At 53.3% G+C, this 22,114-nt stretch overlaps 1 protein-coding gene across 1 annotated transcript; it reads left to right on the top strand.

Annotated features, from left to right (window-relative positions):
- The first annotated feature begins 544 nt into the window (after nucleotides 1-544).
- CHIT1 (chitinase 1) lies at nucleotides 545-18,315 on the top strand. Its single transcript, XM_004459044.5, has 12 exons — nucleotides 545-700; nucleotides 2,343-2,372; nucleotides 8,657-8,858; nucleotides 9,457-9,513; nucleotides 10,844-11,009; nucleotides 11,171-11,295; nucleotides 12,010-12,133; nucleotides 14,157-14,342; nucleotides 14,674-14,787; nucleotides 16,151-16,277; nucleotides 16,836-17,111; nucleotides 18,159-18,315. The coding sequence occupies exons 1-11, from the start codon at nucleotides 676-678 to the stop codon at nucleotides 17,078-17,080; spliced, it is 1,401 nt and encodes a 466-aa protein (XP_004459101.1). The 5' UTR covers nucleotides 545-675; the 3' UTR covers nucleotides 17,081-17,111; nucleotides 18,159-18,315.
- Nucleotides 18,316-22,114: the final 3,799 nt, after the last annotated feature.

Below are 22,114 nucleotides of genomic sequence, written 5' to 3'. Positions count from 1 at the left end.
GACGGAATACATAATAGGTACCTGCCTGGGTCCCTTCATAAACACGCAGGCACGTGAAGCTTACCACATGCAGGGTGGCCCTTTATCGGGATGTGTTCTTCTCAATCAGTGGGTATGACAATACTACAATTGTGTAGAGATCATGAAGTAGATATGTAGTAGAGGTACTGTATTTCCCACCCCATCACCTTACGGATGGGGAAACTGAGTTCCAGAGAGGGCAGTGGAGGAGCAAGAGCGCTGGGCTGGAGCCCAGATTCCCTGACCGGTGAGTTTCTCTTCCTCCAAAGCCCCATTTATTTGGCACTGTTCATGATTCCTCACCAAACCACACAAAGAGAATCAGAGTCATGTGCGTTCAGCAGAGCTTAGGGGAAACACCTCCTGCCTTCCTCTCTTTCCTCCTGGTTTGGCAAACCCAAAAGCCCTGTTTACACATCACGATTGTCCCAGAAAAGCAAATATTGCTAAAGGCCAGCATGTCTGGTTTGCCCAATCGGTGCCACTTGCCATCCCGCGTGCAGACCGCAGCCCAGCCCCGCCTTTCCCCTTTTCTGCACCCCTGCTTCCCGATTTCAACACCGCTGGCTGGGGTGGGACAGGGTGGCCAGATAAAAGGTGAGCAGGACCTGGAGGGCTGGCCTCGGCGCTGGCATCTGTGGCTGAACCAGCACCATGGTGTGGCCCGCGACCTGGGCAGGTGAGTGTGCCTTGTCAGCAAGAGCGCCGGCCTGGGGAGCAGCGGGCAGGTGGGGCCGGCGATGCGCGGGGCTCCTGGCCGCTGTCCACTGGGGGGCTGGACGAAGCAGCAGGGCTTGGGGGAACTTCCCTCCGCCTGCCTTCTGGCTTGCAGTCTCTCCGTTACTCTTCCTGTGGGCTCCAGATGCTTTCAGCCCTTTCTGTTACAAGGAAAGGATTTTCTCAACCGACTGAAAAATGACCTTTCTGCCTTCTGTGCTGGACTGCCAGAGCCAGTGAACCCTCCTGCCTCGGGAATTTTTGTCTCTCTTGTGTTCTCAAGTCCCTGCCTACTTTTGCCCTTATCCAGGAGGCCCCACTGCCAAGGGTTCTTCCCCAAACCCATACTGATTGTTCTGTAGGAGGGAACCCCGGGGGCTGCCACACTGAATATTCTTCCAAATTTTCATGTAGTTTTTGTTAGGGTAACAGGGAAGTCCACAGACACCAGCCCTGAGGAGCCCTGAGGAGCCCAAAGTGGCAGGGCTGGGGTAGGGGGCTATCACATCCTCTGCTGGGCCTTCTTAGAGCCTCTGTCCTCCCTCCCATTAGCTCCACTGCAGGAGCCCTGCATCCACAGGGGTCCAGCCTGAACCTAGAGGCCCTCGGTCCAGGCTGTGGCCCCTCCCAACCATCCCTATCATGACTCCAAGGTTGTTCAAGATTCTTTAACTTTACTTCCTCCCAGAAAACAAAGATCCCAGGTTTGTAAACTGCTGAGAGACAAGATGCCTAGCACTTGCCCCTGGAGTCAAACAGACCAGGCTCTAAGCTTGGCTCTGGCACTTAACGGCTGGGAGCCTTGGACAAGTTACTGAACTTCGCTGAATTCCAGGCTCTCCGTACTGAAACAAGGGAAACGATACCTCAGTGTGCTGTTGGGGGCACTAAACGAGAAGACACATGTAAAGTGTCCAGCACACAGTAGGTGTTCAGACTGCTCAGCCATGCCTTCATCCCCCAGGGCCAACCTGCTTCTCTCCACTCAGCTACTCCCTGCCCATTAGCCCTCAGAAAATCGGGCTTCTTTGTTTTTATTTTATTTTATTTTTTTGGTCCTTTGCCCATTCCCTGCCCATTCCAGGGCCCCAGCCCAAGGAGTCTCAAGCCCTGGCTCTCAGGGATGTTAGTCACAGAGCTGGGAAAGCAGCAGGAGGAAGTGAAGAATGGGGAGCAGAGGCAGAGGAGCCTACCTGGAGAGATGTTCTCTCAGCCCAGCCCTTTCAAACTGGCTCTTTCCAGCCCCAGGACAGCTTCTCTTCTTGTTCCAGAAGGGAAGCTTTCTCCCCGAACATGTGTCACAAGTCAGGGGTTTCCTCAGAATCTTCCTAATTCCAGGTCATCCTCCCTGGACTCTCGCAGCCTCAGGCTGTGGGCCCTGCCAGCGGCTTCTGGGGCCAGTGCAGGTCAGGGAGGGACCCCGCCACCTGCCCTGGGTGAAGGGGTGGGCACGGCGCCCGCCGGGTCCCTTCTGGGCAGAGGGAGTTTAATCTGTATAAAACTGCCCGACCACCTCAGCCCCCTCCCTCATTTCAGTGAGCTCAAGGGACTGGGGATGTGAGAATGACGCCTCCACTCTCTGCCTTCTCTCTGTGTTGCTTCAGGTTTGGCAGTTCTGCTGATGATCCAGTGGGGTAAGTGGTGACTCTGCTGGGCCTGACCTTGATTCCTCCAGCCCCTTCCTGGGCTCTGCTACATCCACGCACATCCCCCTCCCCACCCAGCAAACAGAGGGGACTTTCCTCCAAACGTTAGCCCCTGCAAGTGTCCTCAGCTCTAACAGCCCTGCCTTTCCTTCTCCCAAAAAGCGTCTTGCCCCGTATCCACTGGCTGAACCCCTTCACGCTGATGGGGCTTAAATGTCAGCCTCCCTTTGGTCTTGCCCCGGCCTCTGCGAGCGCACAGAACTTGACCACTACGTATGGGACATATCACAGTGCTCATGATGACCAGCTTATGTGTCTCTCCTCACCAGACTCTGAGCTACTGGAGGCAAGAACCCCAAGTCTTACTCAGCTTCACGTCCCTAGGCCTTTAGCTCAGCAAGGAGAACAGTCTGGCCCTGGATCTGCAGGATGTGGACCTGGGGAGAGGCTGGCCTCCTGGTCCCCTTCCTGCCCCACCCCGCTCCCTGTGCGTCAGGGCTGCTGGGAATGCTGGCCCCTCACCCCTCATCCCAAAGCTGCCCTCCCCTGCCCACTGCGCAGTGGCATTGGGCACACACTTCCCTTTGGTTTCACAGGTTTCATTTCGAGTTACTAGGAGGGAAGACCTGGGGCAGGGGTGGGAGGGGACACGGAGGGAACAGAAAGGACGAACACTGGAAATATAGAGAGGTTGGAGAGTTCTCAAAAAGCTTTAGTTCAAGCTATTTCTGGCTTTATATATTTTTTATTCCAACTTTATTTCAAATTAAAAAATAACAAAATAACAAAGGGCAGCTCAGCAAGTTGTGGAAGCATTGCTCCTAAAAAGTTCTGTCCAGACACTTTCAATTAATCACCCCCCAAAAAACACAATTGTTCCTCCAGTGTTCAGAAAGACACACAGATGAGCACAGATTAGTTAGAGATAGTCAAAGTCTGTCTCCTTGTTAATGAAGAAAATGAAGAAGAGACAAAAATGCTTAATCATATTCCTATCTCACAAAACCAAACACCATAGTCTTTTTTTTTACCTTTAGCATTAAGATTGCATCTTCTTTGCTTTTTTGCTACAAAAATATTACAATATAGTTACCTATAGCCTATAAAGTGCAGTAGTTGTATTTTCCCATGTATCACCATGTTCTTAACCATATTGTAGTAGAATATTCCTGTCTTAATGTTATTAATGACAATCCTCATCTACCATCAAAATGACTGTTGTATATTCCCTGTATTATCCGCCAGCTGTCCTCCAATATTAACCTCCCTAGACTACTCATTTCAGGTACAATCACATCCATAAATCAACGATGTTTTGTTACATTCATTATAATACGCTACTATCAACTCCATCCATTACCACATATTTACAACTGATCTTATTAAGCATTCTACATACATCCAGCATCAGCTCCCCCTTCTCAATCCACGTTCCATCTCCCACCAACCTGCACTCCATAGTCCAACTCCAAAAACCTACTCATCATATTTTGTTCATATCAGTGCAACTATACAATATTCATCCTTTTGTGTTTGGCTTATTTCATTCAACATAATGTCCTAAAGGTTCCACCATATTGTCCTGTGCTTCCTGAATTGATTTCTTCTTACAGCTGAATAGTAGTCCATCATATGTATATACCACATTTTGTTTAATCATCAGTTGATGGACACTTAGGTTGTTTCCATCTTTTGGCAATTGTCAATAATGTTGCAATGAACATTGGCATGAAAACATCCATCACATCCTTCCTTTCAGTTTTTCTGAATATACTTCTAGTAGCAGGATTGCCAGATCATATGGCACTTCTATATTTAGCTTCCTGAGTAACTGCCAAATCATCTTCCACAGAGGCTGCACCATTTACAGTACCACCAACAGTGAAGGAGTGTTCCTATTTCTCCACATCCTCTCCAGCACTTGTAGTTTTCTGTTGTTGTTGTTTTAATAAGGGCCATTCTGTGTGGCATGAAGTGACATATTATTATAGTTTCGATCTGCATTTCCCTAATAGCTAGTGATGCTGAGCATCATTCCATGTGCCTTTTGACCATTTGTATTTCTTCTTTGGAAAAAATGTCTATTCAAGGCTTTGCCCATTCTTAATTGTGTTGCTTGTCGTTTTGTTGTTAAGTTGTATGATCTCTTTATATAACATGGAAATCAAACCTGTGTCAGACATGTGATTTCCAAAGCTTTTTTTCCCATTGAGTTGGCTGCCTTTTCACCTTCTTAAGAAAATCATTTGAAATACAGAAGTACTTAATTTTGAGGCAGTCCCATTTACCTGTTTTTTCTTTCATTGCTCATGCTTTGGGTGTAAGGTCCAAGAGCCTGCCACCAACCACCAGATCTTGAAGTTGTTTCCCTATTTTCCTTTAGGAGTTTTATGGTTCTAGTTTTTATATTTAGGTCCTTGATCCATTTTGAGTTAAATTTTGTGTAAGGTATGAGATAGAGGTCCTCTTTCTTTCTTTTAGATATGGATATACAGTTCTCCCAGCACCGTTTGTTGAATAGGCTGTTCTGACCCAGCTGAGTGGGGTTGACAGCCTTGTCAAAAATCACTTGACCATAGATGTGAGGGTCTGTTTCTGAACTCTGAATTGGATTTCACTGGTCAATCTATCTTTATGCCCACCATTCTGTTTTTTACACTCTAGCTAGACAATATACTTTATTTATTTTTTTTCAAAGATTTATTTTTTATTTATTTCTCTCCTCGCCTCCCCCCAACCTCCTTTTCCCATTTTCTGCTCTCTTGTGTCCATTCTGTGTGTTCTTCTGTGTTGGCTTGCATTCGTGTCAGCGGCACGGGAAATCTGTATCTATTTGTTGCGTCATCTTGCTGCGTTGGTTCTCCATGTGTGTGGCGCCACTCCTGGGTGGGCTGCACTTTTTTCACATGGGGTGGCTCTCTTTGGGGGGCACACTCCTTGCACATGGGGCAGCCCTACACGGTGGACACCCCTGCATGGCAGGGCACTCCTTGCGCATATCAGCACTGCACGTGGGCCAGCTCACCACACAGGTCAGTGGGCCCTGGGTTTGAACCCTGCACCCTCTATATGGTAGGCGGATGCTCTATCAGTTGAGCCAAATCCACTTCCCAACAATATGCTTTAAAGTCAGGAAGTGTAAGTCCTCAAACTTCATTCTTTTTTAAGACATTTTTGGCTACTCAGGGCCTGTTATCCTTCCAGATAAATTTGATGATTGGCTTTTCCAGTCCTACGAAGAAAGCTGTTAGAATTTTTATTGGGAATGCATTAAATCTGTATATAGGTTTAGGTAGAATTGACATCTTAATGATATTTAGTCTTCCAACCCACGAACACAGAATAACCTCCCATTTATTTAGATAATTTTTGGTTTCTTTTAGCAATGTTTTATAGTTTTCTGAATACAAGTCCTTTATGTCCTTGGTTAAGTTTATTCCTAAACATTTGATTATTTTAGTCACTATTATAAATGGAATTTTTTATTCTGACTTCCTCCTCAGATTGCTCATTAGTAGTGTATAGAAATGCCATTGATTTGTGAGTATTAATCTTGTGTCTAACCACTTTGCTAAAATAGCCATATGAGATCTAATAGTTTTGTTGTGATTTTTTTTTTTCTAAGTATAGGATCATATCACCAGCAAATAACAAAAGTTTTACTTCTTCCTCTCCAATTTGGGTGTCTTTCATTTCTTTTTCTTGCTAAATTGCTCTAGCTAGAACTTTCAGCACAATATTGAACAACAGTGGAGAGCTGAGCATCCTTGTCTTGTTCCTGATATCAGCAGGAAAGCTTTCGGTCTTTTCACCATTGAATACAATGTTAGTTGTGGGTTTTTCACATATGCACTATATCATATTGAGAAAGTTTCCTTCTATTCCTATCTTTCAGAGTGTTTTTATCAAGAAAAGATGTATTTCATCAAATGCCTTTTCTGCATCTATTGATATGATTATGTGATTTTTCTTCAATTCATTCATGTGGTATATTACATTGATTTTCTTATGTCAAACCACACTTACATACCTGGTACAAAGCCCGCTTGATAGTGATATATGATTTTTTAAATGTGCTTTGAATTTGGTTAACAAGTGTTTTGTTAAGGATTTTTGCATCTATATTCATTAGAGAAATTGGTCTGTAATTTTCTTTTTACATAATATCTTCATTTGGTTTTGATATCAGGGTGATATTAGCTTCATAGAAGGAGTTTGGTAGAATTCCTTCTTATTCAAATTTTTAGAAGAGTTTGAGCAAGAATAGTATTAGATCTTCTTTAAATGATTAGAATTCACCTAAGAAGCCATCTAGTCCTGGACTTTTCATTTTGGAGAGGTTTTGATGACTTTCCATTTCTTTACTTGCGATTGGTTTGTTGAGGTCTTCTATTTCTCCTAGGGTCAGTATGGTTTATTTGTGTGATTCCAGGAATTTCTCCATTTCATCAATGTTGTCTAGTTTGTTGGAATACATTATTCATAAGATCCCCTTATGATCTATTTTATTTCTGCTGGCTCAGTGGTAATGTCCTTTTCATTTCTGATTTTATTTACTTACATCTTCTCTCTTTTTTTCTTTGTTATTCTAGCTAAGGGTTAGCCTCTGGGTTTTACTGAAGTATAGTAATGATAAAACAATTTTATTATATGTGGACTAAGTCAGTAAAAAGCCCTTAAAATAGCACTTACTGTGCGTCAGGCACTGTTCTAAGTGTTTCACATGTATTAACGCTGAGTCCACACAACCACCCTACGAGGTCATCCCCATTTCACAGAGGAGGAACAGAGTCACACAGCTAGTAAGTTACAGAGCTGGGATTTCAACCCAGGCTTTGAAACTCCAGAGTCTCCGCTCTTAACCACCACACTTTATTGCCTCTATCATACAGAAATCCACACATGATATTGATACGATATACATGACATGATGTGAAAAGAGCCTTGGACTCCTTCTAGATCACCTCAGGGGTGGGCCCTCTGGGTCAATCTCCTCCCTTCTCTTGCTTGGGGGAGCTCACCAGTCCTCCCTTCACGTGACCACAGGCTACATCCTCGGCCCCCACCAGCAAGCTCCACTCCTGGGTGGCCTCTAGTTAGGGCCAATAACTGCCCAAGAGCTCTGGACTCCTCCCAAGCCATCCCGGCGCCCAGGGGAGTCCCCAGCCTTCATGTTCCTGCTTTCTCTTCCCACACACCCTCCTGTGGCCACTTTGCACATCTCCCTGTCCCACTCTCTCACTGGCCCTTTGGGGGGCTGGAGGAGGTGGGCAGGGGATCCAGTTGGGACAAAGGGAATCCCCAGGGTCCAGATGCCCACCACAGATGTGCTCAGTCTAAACTCACCAAGCTGCCGCCGTTTTCAGATGGGGACACTGGGGCCGAGGCTGGAGAAGATCTGGACCCACAGTCCATTTCTGACAGACGCAGGTCTTGCTTTCTGGTGTCCCAGTCAACCCAGCCCAGCACTGGCCACCAGGGATGTCCCCCACCGAGAACAGAGGCCCCCACAAAGTCTTCCCTTGTACTGTAGGAGGTGTCAGAACCTAGCAGCCTTTTCCTAAATAAAATAAGCTCTTTATCAGAACCTTAGAACCTTAGCAGTGATATGTAATAAACTCTCTACAAGGGATACCAAATAAATGCAAACCCACTTTACAGCAAGAGTAAAGAAACATGATCCTGGGCCTGTAACTGGAGCCTGCCCTCCGCTACCACCTGTATTTGCCTTTTAATTGACGTTCTGAGGTAGTCCAAGCCTTGCTTTGACACTTCAGTGCTTCTGCTCAGCACATGGATGTACCGTGGTTAATTCCCACTGGGCTGCGCATTTGAGTGTCCAGAGCTGCCTTCTGCGAGGCGGTGGGGCCTGGAGAGCCCGTCCACCTGCCTGCCGGCCCCTGGCGTGGCACTCAGGCTCCGAGCCTCGTGGCTTTCAGGATACCAAGGTCTGGGGGACTGGGTCCTGGCCCCAGCCCTGCCCTCTTAGTAGCTGTTTTGGGTGGCACAGACCCCAAGCTGTCTGTGACTCAGCTTCCCTACCTGTGACTGGGTTGTGGAGGACGAGGAGGTCGGTTCTGCCCCTCAAGGTGCTCTGTGAATCACACGGCCTGCCGAAAATGCACTGTCACCTGGAAGGTGCTGCCCAAACGAAAAGCAGAAACCACTTTCCGACTCAGATCCCTAAACTTCAGGGGTAAAAGCGCGACCCGGGGTCAGGGCAAGCCAGCGGGCCTCTGACCTCCGGGCTCCCCTTTGCCCCCATCGGCCAGGCTCTGCTGAGAAACTGGTCTGCTACTTCACCAACTGGGCCCAGTACAGACAGGGCGCAGCTCGCTTCCTGCCCAAGGATGTGGACCCCAACCTGTGCACCCACCTCGTCTACGCCTTCGCCGGCATGAGAGACCACCGGCTCAGCTCCATAGAGCAGAATGACGACGCTCTTTACAAGGACTTCAATGGCCTGAAGAAGATGTGAGCTGGGGGTGGAGGTGGGGGGCGGGCGCCTCCTCCCAGAAACCTTCCCCAGCACTGCGATCCTGCCACGGACCCGCTGTGTGGCTTTGGGCAAGTCACATCACCTCTCTGGGCCTTCCCATCCTTATTCGGAAGAGTGGGGGTACATTAGGGGATGCTTAAGGGCCCTTCCAGCTTAGACGTAAGCGGGACTGGGATGATGAAACTGTTTCCTCTGAGGGGAAAGCCCTTCCTGCTCCTAGAGGCCACCCACCCTGCCACCTCCTCAAAGCCTCTCTGACAGCCACCCTGATCTCCCTCGTCCTGAAGTCCTGGTGTGTGAGCACCCGAGCTGGTGCTGTCTCCCCAGCCTGACTGCAGGTGCTTGACAGCAGGAGCACGTCTTTTCTTTCCTAACCTAGCGCTTCCCCCAGAGTGCTCTGCACAGGGCTCAGCACACAAGGGCTTTCTTCTCTACCCCCCTCTTCTCTTCTCCGCCCCCACCACCACCCTGGCCCAACGGCCAAGGCGCCCGACAGCCCCTGGCTTTCCCAGCCGGCGAGGAGGGCCTGGGCACTGGCTGGGCAGCTCCCTGCACCTCTCTGCTCTCTCCCAGGAACCCCGCGCTGAAGACCCTGCTGGCGGTCGGCGGCTGGAACTTCGGTACTCGGCCGTGAGTTGTCTGTGGGGAAGCCGAGTGACAGAGCCAGCTGGGAGGGGATGGGGGCACGAGCGGGGGGCCTGGCCAGGGACTGGGGGGCCAGGCTGAGATCTGGCAGGGGGTGGGGGGAGAGGGGGCGGGAAGGGAAGCTGGACTCTGGGCTGACGTTTCTTTTGGATTCCTGGGTGCTCCATCAGGAGGGCAGAGGAGTGGCCCTAGCTCCAGGCCGCTTCGGATCCCGCCCTGTCAGAGGCCTAAAAGCTAAATGAGGCCTGGGCACAAGAACACAGTTCTGGCCTCTGTCCAGGCCTCAGTCTGTTCCTCCATGAAATGGGTTGGGGCAGGGGTCCCAAATAATCCCAGACATCTTACAGGATCTGTATTGTCTGAGCTCTGAAATGGAATGTCTTGTCTGAGAAAGAATTTGTGTTCTCTTTCTGGGAGTTAAAGGCAGTGTGTACAACTGAACATAAACATCATTCCCCGCCCCTCCCCGGGACATTTTTTAAGATTTATGGAGACAATAGCATAGAATATTTGAAATGAGAATTTTCCTAGACAATCAATCTAGCATATATGGCTCCCAAAGCTATAAACTAGTCTAAATTTTTTGCATCATGAACCCTTTTGAGAATCTGATGAAAGTCATGACTCACCTTGCCAAATAATATTCATCACAGAAGATTTTTCACTGGAATGCAGGGTCCCCAGGCCATGAAACAGAGTGAGACTCCAAAAACCTTGAGATCTTAAGCACGCCAGGGTTATGGGGACACTGAGCAAGGGGGGTGGTGTGGGGAGCAGGTTCCTGGGGCTCTTGGGGATTTTGAAGAGCCCCAGATACGTAATAGCCAAAACGCTCACAAATGCAAGTTACAAGGTTGGTGACTAGCTGACCAGGCAGGGAAGGACAGTGGCCCCAGGCTGCCCAGGGCTTCAGGCCTTTGCCGAGCTTCTCTCTTCCTCTTCATCTTAGAAGTGGAGTTTCTTTTTAAAAACCTCCACGCCAGGGTCGCAGCTACCTCTGATTCAGGGTGGGACAGTTCCCTGATCAGGGACATGGAAGCAAGCTTCCGGAGGGAGTGTTGGGAAGCAGAGCTTCTAGCGAGTTGGGGATGTTAATATTTGGGGGCAAGAAGAGCTTCTAGATTGTTCTCTTCCCTTAGCCATCCCTGAAACTCACAGCCAATGACCCGACAGTCTGAAGCAGCCCTCCCAGCGCCCCTCCCGGCCTCGTTCTGGAGCACCCCTAACCGAGGAGTGCCCGCTTCCCTCTGGGGAGAGTGCTCCCCTGTCTGGCCAGAGGCAGGCCCGGGCTCCCTTCATCACCCCACCCTCACAGGTTCACAGACATGGTGGCCACGGCCCAAAACCGTCAGACTTTCGTCAACTCGGCCATCGAGTTTCTGCGCAAATACGGCTTTGATGGCCTTGACCTCGACTGGGAATACCCAGGAAGCCGGGGGAGCCCTGCCTCGGACAAACAGCTCTTCACAGTCCTGGTGCAGGTATGGCTGGGCGGGGAGGCTCATCCCGCCTGCAGCAGCCAGGGCTGTGGCTCCCCAGAACTTTCCATTGCAGAGACCGGCCCCTGGGCAGTTTTCAGACCCCTGGGAGGGGCTCGGGGGTCCTGGGCCCGCCTCTGTGCTCACTGGAGCTGCCCCCGCAGGACCTGGCCAAGGCCTTCCAGCAGGAGGCCAGAAGCACAGGGAAGGAGCGCCTCCTGCTGAGCGCGGCCGTGGCCGCGGGGCGGGCCCACGTGGATGCCGGATACGAGGTGGACCAAATCGCTGCGTGAGTAGTTCTCTGGGGTGGCAGAGTCCAGGGGCAGACCGAGCTTCTCTAGGGGTCGAGCAGGTGTTCACCCTCGAGGTACCGTTCTGGGAGAGCCCCAGCCCTCCCCAGCCCATCCAGGAAGGGCTCGCCGTGTCTGTTCCTCCTGCTTCTGGATCTTTGCCCTGTTCCTTGGGAACTTACCTTAAATGAAAGTGCCTCTGGGAGGGGAAAGATCGACACCCCCACATCTCCACGTTGTCTGGACCCTTGCAGCCTCCACACCGCCTGGGGCTCGTGGAAGGCAGAATCTCAGGCTCACCCAGGCCTGCTGAGTCAGAAATCTGCATTTGAACGAGACCCCAGCTGGTTGAGGCGCACACTGAAGTCTGAGAAACACTAGCTGGATTTCCCTCCCAGAGAGCAAAGCAGCACTAGGTGTCCTGAGGGGCAGGGTGTCCGAGGGTGCTGAGGGGCCAGTGGGGGTGGTGTGGGCCTGAAGACCTGCCCCACTGACCACCCAGCTAGGATGAGCGAGGCCTCGATGACGGGGCTGGTTGGGGGTTGCTGCCTGCGTCACCTTCCTGAGCCAGACGAGGTCCTGCCACCGCTGCATCGGAGCCCAGTGCTCCCTGTGACCCCGGGCCGTCCATGGGGCGGGGTGGCCGTTCCTGGCCCCGTGGCCCTGGAACGGGCGCCCCCTCCTCACCAGCCCCTCTCGCCACGCCTCTGCAGGCACCTGGACTTCCTCAGCCTCATGGCCTACGACTTCCACGGCAGTTGGGAAAAGGCCACAGGACACAACAGCCCCCTCTACAGGAGGCAGGGGGAGAGCGGGCAGGCGGCCGAGGCCAACGTGGTGAGCAGGCAGGGCCGGGGCAGGACTCCACAGCCGTCAGGCCCCTGGGGGGCTTTCCTAGCCTGAGGCCCTGGTGGAAAAGAAAAGCAGGAAAAACAAGCAGGGCACTGAGAGACCCCTGCATTTTGGGTTTCTTTACTTGCTTGCTGATTGCTTTATTTTGCTGTTCCACGCCCCTGCTGAGATCCGTGTGACATCTTGGCTGATATTAGACAACGTAAACCAGTTTAATGGCATCAGACTAGTGATTGATTGAGAGGCCTTCACTGAGCTCGAGGGTCTGGGCCAAAGGCTCCTGCTTCCTTCTCACCCCCTTCCCCCAACACAGTGCCTTCAACATCGTGGGTGGACTTTTGCTTTGCAGTCCCTGCCTGAGCTTCTGGAAGGTGCTTCCTGGGACTGGGGCTTTCTGAAGTTGATAACATCCCGGGGGATGTCGGGAAGAACTACACCCGCACCCCCTCCCCCCCAAGGCCCGGCAGGGGCAGGCTTGGTTTGAAGCTGGGGGCTTGGGGACTGGGGATTACTGCCCACTCAAAGACCTCCTCACGGGGCTAGCCACTTTTTACAAGCCTGTTTTTAATTTTAAAAGTCAGAAACGCCTTTTTCTTTTTAAAACAAGTGAAACCAAGCAACAACAAGGCCACAGTTAAAATGTTGTTTACTCTTTTGTGGGGCCTACAGGTCAGCGTGGTGTGTTTGTGTGTGTGTGCATCTTTGATTGCTGTGGCTCTTTGCAAATAAAGTGCTCCTCTTGGGGCTGGTGAGTAGGGTCCCCACTGAGCCTTACCCCTCCACCCCCATCTGGAAAACTATGTGGACTCCGGGGGAGATAGACCCCTGAGCTGCCCTCAGCCCGATGTGGGTGGGGTGAGAGATGAGTGGGTTTGAAGTCCCACGGGCACGCTGCTTTCCAGGTTGTGTGCCCGGGATCCCTCTGCAGGAAGGGAGGCCTTTTCCTTCCCACAAAGAGGCTGTCTGCTCCCCACTCTGACTGCTTCCGACTGAAGGAGCAACTTTTCCAAACTTGCGTGAAAGTTCTAGATAAGTTAGCAGGGGACCTTGGCCTCTGCCCTCAGGAAGCTCAGTCTGCTCAAAGGCAAATCAAACTGACAAAAAGAAACAAACATAAATAAAACAGTGGAAACTCTTCTTCATCTGAGTGTTAAGAGGACTCAGGGTAGCCAGAGGGCCTGGACTCAAATAGGATGACTTCGTGGAGGAAGTGAGTCTACAAACCCAACTTGGAAGAATCCTCATTACTCACTTATTAGACATTCTATTGGGCACCTCCTCATGTCCCAGGCCTGGGAGTATCAAGTCCAGTAGTGATTGATGGGGGAAGGTCTTGTTCAGAGGTGGATAAGGAAGCCAGCCATGTGCTCGTTTGTTCTTTCCATTTGAGTCCCTAAGTACCAGGCACTGTGCTAGGCACTGGAGATACAGCGATCAATAAAGCAGACCCAACTCCCTGCTTTTGTGTTCGGGGCGAGGTTTACAGCCACTAGAATGAGACCAATGACAATCCCAGCTTCCCTTTGCTACAACTGGGTCAGACTCTGAGACATCACATCCCTTAATTCTCACAACACTCTTACGGGTAGACATTTTTTGGTTTCCAGTTAATAGGCAGGCAAGCAGGCTCGACGAGGTTAAATCATGCTGAGAAGCCCTTTGTGGGTGGAGACCTTTGTCTGCTTCCTTGATCGATGGATCCCAAGCTTCTAGGACAGTGACCAGCACACAGTAGGCCATTAGTAAATATTTGTTCAGCGAATGACTGGCTGACCCCAAAGCCTGTGCACTTGGCTACAGCGTCACGCAGCTTCTCTCTCTGGGGTACAGGGTCTAAGCCAGGATCTAAAGAGGACGGAACAGGGTTGGAACACTAGTGCTGACCCTTGGAGCTCCCGCTGAGGGAGTCCCTGCCCTCCTAGCTGTACCGCCTGAGGCCTCAGTCGTAGGTGGTCAGACCAGGCTGAGGCTGAAGGAATTAACCCTGCCCCTCCTTCTCCCCTGCCAGGACTTTGCGGTGCAGCTCTGGCTGCAGAAGGGGGTCCCCGCAAGCAAACTGATCCTCGGCATGCCCACCTATGGACGAACCTTCACCCTGGCCTCCTCGTCAGACACTGGAGTGGGGGCCCCGGCCACGGGGCCTGGGAGCCCCGGCCCCTTCACCAGGGAGGGAGGGCTGCTGGCTTACTACGAGGTATGAAAGCCCACGGCTGCCCTGAGGGCCGCGGGGGGCCCTGGGAGGGGTGAGGCTTCCTTCTCCCACCTTTTCTGAGTGAGGATGCCAAGGATGGCAAATTCCAGCCAGCTGAAGTCCATCCCATGCCTGTCTTCTTGGATGTTTCCTGAAACCCAGATGCCTCAAGCTGAATCCAGGAGTCTAGAGCTCGCAGTTTGGGACTTGTTAGGTTCTCCAGGCTCCCTGGGACAGGGATCTCCTGATCCTTCACCTCTCCTGGAGGGCACAAGCTCGTGCCGCTGGGAGCCTCCTCCTTTGCCCTCCCCAGCACAGGCCTCTGCCCCTGCAGGTCTGCTCCTGGAAGGGGGCCTCCAAACACAGGATCAAGGACCAGAAGGTGCCCTATGCCTTCCAGGGCAACCAGTGGGTGGGTTTTGATGATGTGGAGAGCTTTCAAGCCAAGGTAAGGTCCAGCCCTGACAGCAGGGGGGTGGCCCTGGGTTGGCCCAAGTCTGTCATTAACACTGAACTTTTGCAATGAGTCTCCTTTTAGATAACCCAATATTTCACAGATTTCCATGGGATAGCATTTGCACTATTACTGTCCACTGACTAAGACATACCAAAAATGTGTTCTACATTCAGTAAAACTCCTCAAAGGATTTGTATTTTATTAAATACTAAAAATTTACAGAAATATCAGGAGGAGATATACAATGAGGCACACCGTTTTATCCAGTCCATTGGCAATATTTGGTGCAGGTTTAAATTACAGACCTTTTGATTTACTTCGATGCCCCCCTCCCCCTGCCCCAAAACTGGTGGCTCAAAGCTTTAGCGCATCTGTTTCCACGTGTCTCTCCCTCATGAGGTCATTTGCTCCCAAAGAGGAAGGCTGTCTTCGTTTATCTGTCTAGGCCACATCAATTATCATGTGGGGAAGACAGTGGTAGGTTCTGGAGAAGTGAAGACAAAATGCCCTAGGAGAATTGGGGAGGGAGCCTGATTCTGGCAGGGGGAGGAGAGGCCCGGGGTCATGGTAGGTGGGTGTTTGAGATGAGTCTTAAAGCAGAGAACGTGGCCGGGATTCTGGGGAGGAAACTGCACCCCCAAAGACATGGCAGAGAGGAAAGCGGAAGCTGAGTCCTGTGAGCAAGATGTGGGCCCGTGTCACTGGAACCCCGAGGAGGGACGGGCATGGGAAGGCAGGCGGCTGGAGAGGGAGCTTGGGGCCAGCAGGGGCTCTGAGCCCCCCTGCCCTCCAGGCCCTGTGCTGGGTCCTGGTGGCAGCACCGTGGCCCCCTGCCAGGGTGGGGGGACAGAGGAGCCTATCCTGAGGGAACAGACGGCTGGGGGGTGGGTTGTGGGGGGTGGTGTTCAGGAATCCAGGGGAGGAGAGAAGGCCCTCAGGGAGAGCTCAGGCAAGAAGACCAGGAAGCAAAGCTTGATTGGGAGCTCAGGGGAAGCTTCCTTGTTCCCTGTGGTAGCTGCACAGCCAGCAGACAGCACCCCCAAACACAGCACCGCCCAGAAAAGGGCCCAGCGCTGAGGCTTCCGACCGAGAGAGAGCCACACAGGCGTCCACACCCCATCTCTCCTGGCCCCCAGCCCACCCCCGCACCCCCACCCCAGGCCACGCTTGTGCCAGGACAAGGGGCCTCCAGAGTGACTGGGGCGCTCAGGAGTCAAGGACTCAGCTGTCCTCCAGACTCCAGCCTCGACCAGGCAGGGAGCTGGGGGTGCTGGAGGAAAAAGCCCTGTGGGGCCAAGGGGGCGGGACCCGGGCTGGCCCAGCGGGCTCACCCCTTGCTGCCCCCTCCCCTTAGATCAGCTACCTGAAGCAGAAGAGGCTGGGCGGGGCCATGGTCTGGACGCTGGACCTGGACGACTTCACTGGCTCCTTCTGCACCCAGGGTCGCTACCCCCTCATCCAGACGCTGAGGCGGGAGCTGCGTGAGTGGGGGGATGGGGACCTGGACGGAAGCTGGGGGCAGGGGGCGGGGCAGTGCGCAGCCTCCCCGCTCAGCCATAGGTCCCAGGTCCTTCTGGGGAACTGACTTTACCCCAATTCTGTGATTTCCCAAATCTCATCCAACCCCCTGGTGCTGAGGAAACTGTTGAAGTGCTTCTTTCCCTCTTGCTTTTCTTCTTCCCTCTTCCTGGTTCTAGCCATGCTGGCCGCGTTGGGGTTGTACCCAGGGCTTCCCTCCAGGGTGCTCTCAGCCTGGGAGCCCCAGTTCGTTCCTCTCATCAAGGAGAAAGCCTGAACCCCGACCCCGTGTGGGCCTACCCCTGCCCGCCGGTATAGGGCTGTGCTCCACCAGGGGCTGCGGCGCCCGTCGGCTGTTCTCCGTCGGCTGCAGGTGTTTCCTGCCCAGCGGTGCTCCAGCTGTGCTCCAGCGGCTGGCTGGCTGTTCTCTGCCTGGGGCTGACTGCGCTGCTGCCTGTGCTGGCCTGCAGGTTCAGCTTCTCTCCTGGGGGACCCTTGGTTGATCTCCACTGTCTTCGCAGGTCTCCCGTACGTGCCTTCTGACCCCATGGAGCCTGAAGTTCCCACAGCAGGCCAGCCCTCCGAGCCCGAGCATGGCCCCAGCCCTGGAGAAGAGGCCTTCTGCCAGGGCAAAGCTGACGGCCTCTACCCCAACCCTCAGGAACGGTCCAGCTTCTACAGCTGCGCAGGCGGGCGGCTGTTCCTGCAAAGCTGCCCAGCAGGCCTGGTGTTCAGCTCCTCCTGCAAGTGCTGCACCTGGAATTGAGCCCCAAGGCCCCTGCACCACCAGCCCGGAGGTCAGCCACTGCCCAGCCTGCCTGCCCAGTTTTCCCTGGGAGCTGCCCCCTGGCCCCTCCAGGCTCCCTGTGCTCTTCCCATCCAGGCTTTCAGCCCTGCGTTGTCTTCTCTGCTGTTCCTCTTTCACTAGCAAAAGAAGCCTTTTGGGGAAGTGCACTTGGCCCAGTGGTTAGGGCGTCCGTCTACCACATGGGAGGTCCAAGGTTCAAACCCCGGACCTCCTTGACCCGTGTGGAGCTGGCCCATGTGCAGTGCTGATGTGCGCAAGGAGTGCTGTGCCACGCAGGGGGTTGGGGGGGGGGCCGCGTAGGGCAGCCCCACGTACAAGGAGTGCGCCCTGTAGAGAGAGCCGCCCAGTGCGAAGGAAAGTGCAGCCTGCCCAGGAATGGCGCCACACACATGGAGAGCTGACACAGCAAGATGACGCAACAAAAAGAAACACAGATTCCCGGTGCCACTGATGAGGATAGAAGCGGTCACAGAAGAATACACAGCGAATGGACACAGAGAGCAGACAACTGGGGGAGAAAGGGAGAGAAATAAATAAAAAATAAAAATCTTTTAAAAAAAGAAACTTTTGGCTCGCACCCACCTTCCCCTCAGACCTGTGAGGTACAGAGCTCTCTATGCACCCTGCGGCTTTCTGGGGAAGGTGGGGAATCAAGAGGGGTGACAGGTCAGAGCCAGGTGGAAAGGTGGTCTCAGCTCAGCAGGTCCACAGTGCAGTGGGCAGCTTCCAGGGCCCAGGGGGCCACTTCCGGGGTACAGCCCCGGTGAGACACATTCTTTGGCTCAGAAGCCTTTGGGAAGAGAGCTTTTCTTGCTGACCTCCACTCAGGTATTATCCCAAGATACACACTGGGTGGCAGCAGAGACGAGCATTTTCCTGCCCCTAGGGCTCAGCTTGCCTTCGGCAGCACTGAAACGAGAATAGAGAACCTGAGCATGTTAAATTAATCCTGTGCTTGACCCTTCACGTGCCTCATCTCTCCTACTGCTCGCATTAGCCAGGTGAGGCAGGAATAATTATTATTCTCATTTTACAGGGACTTAAACTGAAGACTGATTCTAAACCAGTTCCATGTCGGGGACCCAGGCCTAAGCGAGAGAAGACGGGCCGATCTGTCAGGAAGCACTGGGAAAAGAGCAGGCACGCGCGCTGTTCTGGAAAAATAAAGAGTAGTCTAAATGCCTCGCAGGGTAGGCTTGTGTCTTGGTCGTTCTATTTGAAGGGAATCTGCACATAACCTCATGGTCCAGCCTGTCATTAGCCCACAACAGGCTGGCAGCCGGGAACAGGGACAGTGGGAAGGGCAGGAGGTGGCCCGGCACCTCCCCAAGGAGAGCCAGCCCGCCCCTGCCGCGATGCGATGCCTTGCTCCTTCTCAGAACTCTTACGATCGGCCTTTCTTCGGTCCAGAGCACAGGCCTCCTTTCTCTCACGCCCCTTTCCTCCGAGGCCCCCGACCGGAAGGACCCTTGCTACAGCTCCATCCCTTGCTGCTCAGATTGAGTCCAGGGTCGTGGTTTCCTGGTGGGGGGATGCCTGAGCCCCAGCCCGGCCCGGGCTTGGCTTCTGGACCCACGGCGTCCCAGCTGTGTGACTTTAGGCGAGAGAACGGAGCCTGGAGCTCTGTCAGACGGGGGCCGTTCTTCCTCTCAGGAAGGCGGTGAGCAGCGGGCCCTCCAGTCCAGTAGCCCTGGATATCAGAGCTGGCATCCGTGCTGGTCGTAGCCTCAGGAAAGCACTGCCCACGGCTCTCTCGGGACCCCTCTGTCTCAACACCCCTGCTTCTCTGCAAATCCGTGGTTCTGCTTCAGCTCAGGCCAGTGTCTCCCACCTGGCTTTCCTGCTTCCGGGGCCTCCCTCCTCGATGCAGCCTCCACCTGCCACCAGGTCCAGCCCGTCACTTCTCTTGCCCGAGAACTGGCCCAGCCTCCCTCGGCACAAGAACTGAGTTCCGCTCATCGGCACGGCGCCTCCCTCCCAGGCCCCGACCTCCTCCCGGCCTCACCCCCGACATCCCCACCCCAGCACTGTCACCAGACCCCCGCTGTCAGGTCCACCTCAGTCCTGCCAGCTCCTCTTCCACCCCCCCCCCCCGATGTCTACTGTTACCCTGCCAGCTCAGGGCCACCCCATTTTCTGAACGGATCCTGCCTGAGGCAGGAAAAAGAACCCTAAAACCCACTTAGGCTCTCACGGCCCCCCCCTCACCACTGCGCCCACATGGCTCCCTAGTCTTCCTGCAGCCACTGAATCACCCAACAGACACCAAGTGCCACAGCCTGCCAGGCCTGGTGCCCGGCTGGCATGGCAGGGACCAGAGAGGTGGGCTCTGCCTTCTTGGGACTTGTGTTCTACTGGGGGAGACAGACAATGAACAAATGGGCAAGTAAGATCACTCCAGACAACACTGAGTGCTGGGAAGGAAGCAATACAGGCTAGAGAGGGAAAGGATGGGCGTGGAGAGCTACTTTATGCAGTGTGATCAGAGATGGTCCCTTGTGGAGGACCCGTTTGAGCTAAGATCTAAAATGTAAGAGCTGCCCACACAGTTCAGTGATCCAGAGTCCTCAGGGATGAGCCTGGGACCATTATTCTCTGGCCCCATTTGCCGGCCCAGCTTCTAGGACAGGGCTCCTGCCTCGGCCTCCTCTTAGCAATGCCCCCCAGTTACCCTGTGCTCACCATCCCCTCCTCTGGCCTGGGCGCCTTGTCCAGGACCCCAATCCGAAGGCTGTGATCCCAATCCCGTGGGGCCCCGGGGGAACAACGCCCACCGCCCGACCCTCTGGTCTGCTGGTGCCTCAGTTCCTACCTGATTAGGGACCGTTAGTGACAGCCATCGAGTCCAGGGCTGCTTGGACACTGTTCCTGGCCCACATGCCCAGACTTGGGAATCAGCCCCTGGCATGCTCTGGTGCCCAGCGTCCTGCGCGGGCTCAATGCCCTCTCCTCTCATCGGCTCGGGACCATGCCAGGGAGCCATCACGGGTGCGCCCAGATCCTGTGTGGAGCCGCTTGGCCCACGGATGCCTCGGGGGTCCCCACAGGCCATGCCCTCGGGGAAGCCTGGCTCGTGCTAACTTTCACACCTGCCTGTGCCCTCCTCTGTTCCCTGCCAGGCTCCTTCTAGGCACCCTTAAAGAGTTAGCGCAGGCTCCCCTCTTGCAGGAAAATCCTTCAGGCTCCTGACAGTCAGTGGCCACCCCTGCCACCCTCCAGCACTGGGCCCCCTTACCTACAGCACGTACTGTAGATGTGTGCCAGGATATGAATCGTCTCCCCTAGACTCTGAGCTCCTGAAGTCCACAAGGCATGCTCGAGGCTCAATAAATGTCTATAAATATTGAGCCATATAACTTATGACTTTTCCTTCTTTAATCCTGCATATGGATTCTGCAGTCAGGTTAGAGGATTTCCAGACAAAAGTACAATTTCATGACAGAGCGCTATTCTCCCAAACCCTCCTATTGAATGTCTTTGCCCTTTTAAGGCTTGTGTCCAGCATGAGTCGCGCTGGACTTTGAGGGACAGGGGAATTAAGATTTTGGAGTGACCAGGAACTATGCTGGGTGCATATTAGGTATGCTGTAAATATTTACTGAACCAACAGTAAGTGATGGAACTGGTGCTATTTCATTTCATCCTCACCAAATCCCTGCAAAGTCGGTATCATTATCTCAGTTTCACTCACAGGACCACCGAGGCAGCGCACGGCCCTCTGGGAAGAGGCTGCTGGTCTAGGTGGGACCCCAGGGCCCGAGCCTTGCTCTCCAGCACACTGCTGGCTTTTACTCCCCCAGCCAACATCAGATCAGTTCATTTATCTCCTTGACCCTGTCACTGGTGTATAGACCTCAGGGGCGTTCTCTGTGCTGGGCTAGAGATTAAAGAGCACATGAATTAACACGGACATCCATCCTGTGGGCTCCTGGCGGCCACAGACACGGAAACCAGGGCTCGGAGGTTAAGGAGCTTGTCCAAGTCAAGTGAGCGGTGCAGTCGGGGCCTGGCGAGGTGCGCCCCGTCTCTACCCCGGCTTCCTCCTCACAGCTCTTGCCCTCCTTAAAACCTGGTTTTATAGTTTCACTGGGCATGAAAGGTTGAAAACACTTTAAACAATGACCCTTTCCCGAGCATTTCCCATGGACCAGGAGCTGGGAGCACCCACGTGGGGTGCAGAAATGAACGAGGCCAGCCCTGCACGGACAGGCTCTATGGTTGGTGGGGGACTCCAGTTAGGGACCTCCAGGGCTGGGGAGGGGTATCAGCTGGGCGGGGCACTTTTTCACCGATCTCATTTAAGGCCGAAAGCTGTATGATCATGGGGATAATAAAAAGCAGGGCAAGTCTGGCTTTATTATTGATTTTTAAATTACCCACATACCAGGCCCTGCTAGTGCCTCCCCTGGGGTGGCCCTCTCGCTCCAGTGCTCAGTTTTTGGTACGCAAACACCCAAGACAACCCCCCTTATGAGGTCTGAGTCCTCCCCCACAAGCAAATAACATTTTTTAAAAAAGAAGACTCTCTCCGTTCAGCCACCAGGCTGCCCTCCCTCTCCCCACCCCCTTCATATTATAAATTGCATAGTGCAGGTCTTTGAGGCCAGGTACAAATGCTGCTTGGAGCAATACTGTTCAAAAGGAATAGCGTGCTCCTCTACGGCAGCTTAACCCACCAACGCCCGGCCATGCTCCAGAATGGCGACAGCCACTCAGTCCTACAAAGGAGCAGTCCCTCCAGCCTTCTCTCTGAGAGGCTTGGGGTAAGAACACACCCACAGCATCCACCACCATGTCTGTTACACCTGCTGGAACCCCAGGTAAATCTACCTCTGTCAGGGGGCGGGTCCAGCTCTCCTCATCTGCCCGCAGGCTGCCAGGATGTCCTCCTGCCCCCACCCCCCCACTTCCGCAGTCAGCATGCGCCACCCTCTATCTGACGCAGTGAGAGAGGAAACTATTTTTATTTTGTTTCAATTATGGAAAATAACA

This window comes from Dasypus novemcinctus, chromosome 13 (genome assembly GCF_030445035.2).
Source record: "Dasypus novemcinctus isolate mDasNov1 chromosome 13, mDasNov1.1.hap2, whole genome shotgun sequence".
NCBI lineage: Eukaryota > Metazoa > Chordata > Mammalia > Cingulata > Dasypodidae > Dasypus > Dasypus novemcinctus.
Note: the sequence above shows the minus strand (reverse complement) of the source record. Positions and strands in the feature narration are given on the sequence as shown.